This window comes from Theropithecus gelada, chromosome 14 (assembly GCF_003255815.1).
Source record: "Theropithecus gelada isolate Dixy chromosome 14, Tgel_1.0, whole genome shotgun sequence".
Lineage (NCBI taxonomy): Eukaryota > Metazoa > Chordata > Mammalia > Primates > Cercopithecidae > Theropithecus > Theropithecus gelada.
This window is the reverse complement of record NC_037682.1, coordinates 110,029,233-110,036,624: the sequence shown is the minus strand read 5'-3', so window position 1 is coordinate 110,036,624 and position 7,392 is coordinate 110,029,233. Positions and strand designations below refer to the sequence as shown.

General features: G+C 44.8%; 1 protein-coding gene across 5 annotated transcripts in view; it reads right to left on the bottom strand.

Moving 5' to 3' along the window:
* KMT2A (lysine methyltransferase 2A) overlaps positions 1 to 7,392 on the bottom strand; it is a 94,592-nt gene that overhangs the window by 9,446 nt on the left and 77,754 nt on the right. For all 5 annotated transcript variants that reach the window (XM_025357342.1, XM_025357343.1, XM_025357344.1 and 2 more), the window contains exon 31: positions 5,020 to 5,094. In XM_025357342.1, the coding sequence (XP_025213127.1) occupies positions 5,020 to 5,094 (75 nt within the window). The remainder of the gene's footprint in view (positions 1 to 5,019; positions 5,095 to 7,392) is intronic.

Sequence of the window (7,392 nt, the reverse complement as noted above, 5' to 3'; positions counted from 1 at the left end):
CTCCTGGCCTCAAGTGATCCTCCTGCCTTGGCCTCCCAACTTGCTAGATTACAGGTGTGAGCCACTGCACTAGCCCCAGATAAGTGACATTCTTATGATCACAACTGTTGGTCCCCTAAGACTTTGGCTTAAGTATATAACACAACTCTACAAGATAAGAACTTAAGCCATATAAGGCAATGGCAAACTCTTTTTTCTTTTTTTTCTTGAGATGGAGTCTCGCTCTGTGGCCCAGGCTGGAGTGCAGTGGCACGATCTTGGCTCACTGCAAGCTCCACCTCCTGGGTTCACGCCATTCTCCTGCCTCAGCCTCCTGGGTAGCTGGGGCTATAGGTGCCCGCCACCACACTCGGCTAATTTTTTGTATTTGTTAGTAGAGATGGGGTTTCACCATGTTAGCCAGGATGGTCTCGACCTCCTGACCTCGTGATCTGCCCGCCTCAGCCTCCCAAAGTGCTGGGATTACAGGCATGATCCACCGCACCTGGCGGGCAAACTCTTTTTTCTACAGACCACTAATTTTCCTTAATAATTTTTTCCTGGAAGTTCTAGATTGCTGTGAATTCTTAGGTTAAACAAAAAGACATTGAAAAACATACTACCTACTCAAGTATATTTTCACATAAAGTTCCTTTTAATATGTACGGTGAATGTTCAACTCTCATTCACCAGAGGGATTACAATGAGATTAATATTGTGTTGATAATGAGAAAACAAAGATGCATTATGTGTGGGCCCCTGTCTATTCTTAAGGAGCTCACAGCAGAGGAAGGCAGAGATGTATACAAACCATACAATGTGCAGTGACCAAATTAAGGTATAATATACAGTACTATGGGAACTCTTAAGAAGGAACAATCTGTTTTGCTTGTGGGAGACTCATTTATTCATTCAATAAATATTTACTGTATGTCTAAAATATCCCAGGCACTCTTTCCATCTTTCCACTGTGCCAGACAGGACCTTGGGAACATAGAGGTGAGCAAGACAGGCAAGGTACCTATATTCGTAGAGCTTTTACTTCATGGAAGAGACAGACAATAAACACATCAAAGATATTCCCACTTCAGGACTTTTTCATCTGCTGTTTCCTCTGTGTCAGGACTTTAGAAAACACAGTTAATTTAATTCAATTTTTTTTAAGAGATGGGTTGCACTAGGTTGCCCAGCTAGTGCGTGGCTATTCACAGGTATGATCTTGGCACATTATAAGCTCAAACTCTCCTTCCTCAGCCTCCTAGCTTGCCTTTAGGACTTCCGCTTTATGTATTTGCAATGATTGGCTTCTTCTCATCATCACACAGGTCTAAGCTCAAATGTCACCTCATCAAGAGATTCCAGATTTCCTGCCACCAACTACCCACCTCTGTGTCACTCTCTATTTCATTTCCCCATGGTATCTTCTTCGTGGTACTTACATATACATATACACCACTAGAATATAAGGTCATGAGGGTAAGGACAAGGTGGCAGCACTGGAAATGGAGAATAATGGACAGGTTTTGGATTGGGGAACACAAGGGTCATTGTGGTTAACCTCCAAGTTAAACCTTCTACCCCAGATGATTAGTCTAAGACAATCCTGGGAATCCCAGTCCCTTTGCCAGAGACTGGCTTAGAAATGGACATGGGGCTGGGTGCAGCGGCTTACGCCTGTAATCTCGGCACTATGGAAGGCCGAGGTGGGTGGATTACCTGAGGTCAGGAGTTCGAGACCATCCTGGCCAACATGGTGAAACCCCGTCTCTACTAAAATGCAAAAATTAGCCGGGTGTGCTGGCGTGCACCTGTAGTCCCAGCTACTCAGGAGGCTGAGGCAGGAGAATCGCTTGAACCTGGGAGGCGGAGGTTGTAGTGAGCCAAGATTGTGCCACGATACTCCAGCCTGGGCAACAGAGCAAGACTCTGCCTCAAAAAAAAAAAAAAGAAAAAGAAATGGACATGGCACCAAATTCTGGTCTGTGAGATGTCCATTTGTTCCTAAGAAAGAGCCTCTCCTGTTCCTCTGAACACTGCAATGACTGAATGTTATTGTGGGAACTGCTGCAGCCATTTGCTATCAGCTTGAAGATGAAGTTTTACTATAGATCGTAAAGTGGAAAGAAGAAAGAATCTAGGTATTTGATGACATTGCAAGCTCCTGTACTAATCGATCTGACGTCTGTCCTACCTCTGGACTTTCTGTTATATAAGATGATAAATTATTTCACTCTTTAAATCAGTTAAGAGTTGGGATTTCCATAGGCACAGGAAGAATGATCAAAAAAGGTCAAAGAAAAGAGCTGACCTTGAGCAAAGTCTTAAAGGATTAATAGGAGTTTGTTGTGTAAACCAGGGAATTTGGAGAGAAGAGAGTAGATGGAGGAAGTAGGTCCTGGTGGAGGGAACTGCATGAACCATGTTATGCTGATGTGAAAGCACATGTAGGGTATAAAGAATTGCTTGGGGACGCATGTTACAAATTCAGCTTTCTCAGCTCCAAGCCCAGAGATTCTGATTCACACCTACAAACTACACTTTAAGACACATGGATGGGCCGGGTGCAGTGGCTCACGCCTGTGATCCCAGCACTTTGGGAGGCCAAGGTGGGCAGATCACGTGAGGTCAGGAGTTCGAGACCAGCCTGACCAACACGGAGAAACCCTGTCTCTACTAAAAATACAAAATTAGCCAGGCGTGGTGGCACATGCCTGTAATCCCAGCTACTCAGGAGGCTAAGGCAGGAGAATCACTTGAACTCGGGAGGTGGAGGTTGCAATGAACTGAGATCATGCCATTGCATTCCAGGCTGGGCAACAAAAGGGAAACTCCGTCTCAAAAAAAATAATAATACAAAAATTAGCTGGGTGTGGTGGCATGTGCCTGTAGTCCCAGCTACTCAGGAGGCTGAAGCAGGAGAATCACATGAACCTGGAAGATGGAGGTTGCAGTGAGCTGAGATCGCGCCACTGCACTCCAGCCTGGGTAACAGAGTAAGACTCCATCTTCGGGGGGAAAAAGACAAATGGATGGATCTGGAACAGTAAATAGTGTAGTGTGGCTGCAGAAAAGAATGCGGAGCAGTGAGGGAAGCGGGGAAAGCTGAGACTGAACAGATGAATCTGGTTGAAGAGGGCCTTGCCATGTAAGGATCCATAGACTGGAAACCTCAAAGAGCAGGGCTGGGTCGCTACTCAGCGACTGTATCCTGTGTTTAACATGGTACCAGGCATTTTACGAGTGGTCAGTAAATATTTACTAATAACAAATACGTAAGGGTTGAAGATTGTACTCTGTAACTAGTAGGCAATAGTAAGATTTTGAGGCACCTCTGGAGACTCGGAAGGTACAAGGAGGCGAGATAGGAGACTCAGTTATAGGGCTTTTTAACATTGCAGGTGAGAGAATAACAAGGGCTATGTCAGAGAAAAAGAAAGGGATGTGACTCGTATTTTTGGGGTAGAATTGTAAAAATTATGAGCAGGATTATCTTTTTTTTTTTTTTTTTTTGAGACAAGGTCTTGTTCTGTCACCCAGGCTGGAGTACAGTGACATAATCTTGGCTCACTGTAGGCTTGACCTCCCAGGCTCAATGAGATCCTCCCACATCAGCCTCCCAAGTAGCTGGAACCACAGGCATGTGCCATCATGCCTGCCTAATTTAAAAACTGATTTTTTTTTTTTTTTTTTTTGAGACGGAGTCTTGCTCTGTCGCCCAGGCTGGAGTGCAGTGGCACAATCTCGGCTCACTGCAAGCTCCGCCTCCTGGGTTCACACCATTCTCCTGCCCCAGCCTCCCCAGTAGCTGGGACTACAGGTGCCCGCCACCACACCCGGCTAATTTTTTTGTATTTTAGTAGAGATGGGGTTTCACCATGTTAGCCAGGATGGTCTCGATATCCTGACCTCGTGATTCGCCCGCCTCGGCCTCCCAGAGTGCTGGGATTACAGGCGTGAGCCACCGTGCCCAGCTATATTTTTATTTTTTGTAGAGATGTAGTCTCTCTATGTTGCCCAGGCTGGTATTGAACTCCTGGCCTCAAACAATCCTCCTGCCTGGGCCACCCAAAGTGTTGGGATTACAGGTGTGAGCCACAGCATCCAGCTGATTAAAATCTTCAGTGTTTGCTCAAAACAAGTGTATTAATAAGTTTGTATGCTACCTAATTTAATATGAAGTCTAATACCAATGGTAAATGATTTCAACTTTAAGAAAAGATAACATTTCACACTACCATGTCTTAAAAAGAAAAACAAAAACAGGTAAGTGTTGGCAAAGGTGGAGAAATGGGAACACCTGTACATTGCAGATGGGAATGTAAAATGGTATAGCCACTTTGGAAGAAAAACAACAACCTGGCAGTACTTCAAAAAGTTAAAGAGTTACCCTATGACCCAGCAATTCCACTCTGAGGTATGTACCGAAGAAAAATAAAAACATGTCTACACAATAACTTGAACATGAATATTTGTGGCAACATTATTTGCAGCAGAAAGTAGAAAAAACCCAAATGTCCATTGACTAATAAATGGATAAGCAACATATGGTATATCTACACAATGGAATCTTCGGCAATAAAAAGGAATGAAGTACTGATGTGGAAGGCAAGATGTAACAGAAGGGAAGAACCTGGAAAGTATTGTGTTGAGTGAAAGAAGACAGTCACAAAAAGCTACATATTATCTGATTTCATTTATATGAAATGTCCAGAATAATCAAATCCATAGAGACAGAAAGTAGATTTGTGGTTGCCAGGGGCTGAGGAATGACTCCTAATGAATAGGGGGTTTCTTTTAGGGATGATGAGAATGTTCTGGAATTATAGAGTAGTGGTGGTCGTACAACTCTGAATATATTAAAAACCACTGAATTGTATGCTTTAGATGGGTGAACTGTATGGCATATGAATTAAATCTCAATAAAGCTGTGAAAAAAAGTTCTTTTAACGATTTTTTTTCCCACAAAATCAACTCTGCCTTAGGCAAACAATTTAGCAGAATATTCTGAGACAGGAGTGGAGTAACACCTCCAGCCATTACCTGCAAATGAGAGCTGCTTTAGGCGGGCATTTGATCGAGCTTCCTGGACTTTATCTGTCAATGACTTCCAGGCATCTGAAAGAAAATAAAGAAAACTGTAAGCCAGAAAATATGCACATAAACCCTTCTGAATACCAATGATGTGCACAAGCACTGTGCTTAGAATCCCTAGAGTGTGAACACTTGACCTCCTAGAACAGTGTTTTGTTATTTTGCTTAGAGTTTAAATCAGTTCATTACATGTGAAAGGAGCTGGAAAGGTGCACTCCCCAGCAGGGCTTCTTTCTGTTGGAGGACACAGAAGCACTAAGGAAAGTCAGACCTTCCGAAATCACATCTGAATCCCCAACGCATTCACAACCCTTGATGGAAGTATGGGTCTCACATCTGAATGTTTGGTACTATTATGTTCCCTGTACCCCTAATCAAAACAGCACTAGTAATGATTTAGGTCAGGTGCGGTGGCTCACACCTGTAATCCCAGCACTTTGGGAGGCCGAGGTGGGCGGATCACGAGGTCAGGAGATGGAGACCATCTTGGCTAACACGGGGAAACCCATCTCTACTAAAAATACAAAGAGAGGCCGGGCGCGGTGGCTCAAGCCTGTAATCCCAGCACTTCGGGAGGCTGAGACGGGTGGATCACGAGGTCAGGAGATCGAGACCATCCTGGCTAACACGGTGAAACCCCATCTCTACTAAAAAATACAAAAAACTAGCCGGGCGAGGTGGCGGGCGCCTGTAGTCCCAGCTGCTCCGGAGGCTGAGGCAGGAGAATGGCGTGAACCCGGGAGGCGGAGCTTGCAGTGAGCGAGATCGACCCACTGCACTCCAGCCTGGTGACAGAGCGAGACTCCATCTCAAAAAAGAAAAGATTTAACCAGGACTGTGGGAAGATCATAACCTCTCTGTTCCTTAAAGTTAAGAGCAGAACTTGAAAATCCTTACAGTTCCTTCCAGCTCTAACCCAAGATTCTGTGATCTCTTCGTTTTCTTGGCATTTCCACATGGATTTCTTACATCACTCCACATCAATGTCTCCTGTGGAACTTCCATACTCCTTATCTCCTTTGTTCTCCAAGCATTATCTTTTGTTTTAGTCACCCAGGCCTGAATCTTTAGGGTCATCTTTGACTCTCCCCTCTCCATATTCAACCAAGTGTGTTCATTCTCCTTTCCTTTCTTTTCCCACCAAATGTGGGTTTTATTACCAGACATCTCTACTCTAGCAATACTCTCATTAGTGAACTCTCATCTTTGAGCATCTCCAGTTCAATCGGTCTTATATAGAGAGCTTATCACATTATGTTTCCTGAAATTCTGCTTCTATTCACTCCCTCCAGTTTTCAAAGGCCTCATGGTTTGGCACTGAAGGCCCTCTAAAACTTGTCCCAATCCACCTTCCCAATTTTCTTTCTGATTTGTTTTATACGACCACCAGAGCAGGCGCCAGAGAAAAGGCAAGTAGGCAAAGTAAAAAAGAACTTTATTAGCTAGCCAATGTGAAAGAAGATAGGGCGAAGTTCACCGGTCTCCGGCGTTCTCGGGCGAAGTTCCTGGGTCCGCGTATGAGAAGGGGCCGAGGAAGTTCGCGCCGCGTGTCTGCCCGGAGCGGCTTTTACATCTCGGGCCTGGGAGTGGGAGGGCAGTAGGCCGGCCATGGGCGGGTTGGGGGCCGTGCGGTAGGCGCGGCCAGGTAGGTTTCGGTTTCCCCAGTCAGACGTCAGGTTGCGCCTGCGCAGTGGACCTGTGGGTTTCCCGGGCGCGGGAAAGTTGGTGATGAAGAACCCGGAAATACGCCATCTTAGTCCCTTTTGTTCGTTTTCCTCCTCCCTCCGTCCAGACACTTTCACTACTACCTGACATGGATTTCAACGCCATCTCACCTGACACTACTCTAAACCCACCAAATGCAATCATGCCTTTCTAACTTTGCTTACCTTCCTTCTTCTTCCTAGAGAGCCCTGCATTCTTCTTTGCCTAACCAAAATTCCATTTTCTCCTTTAACAGAATCTTCTATTAATCTTCATGGGTTTTTGATAACCCTAACTCACCCATGGTGACCTTTCTCTCCTTGAACTCTTCTAGTACTTACAGCCTAGAGAACATTTACTGGTCCTTCAAAGGCGGATGAATACCTACATGCTTGCGATACAAAGATGGATAAGAAAATAAAATTCCAGCCCTTATGGAGAGTTTGCTGTTGAGTGATAAAAGTAAACAAACATGTACAAAACAAATTTTAAGCTATGAGAGAAGAACATGTAAGACTCAAAAGGAGGGAGAGGGAGGGCTTAGCTACCTCAGAAGGTCAGGAAAGACCGTCTGAGCTGGATCTTGAAGGGTGAGCTGGAGCTCACCAGGTGACTGAG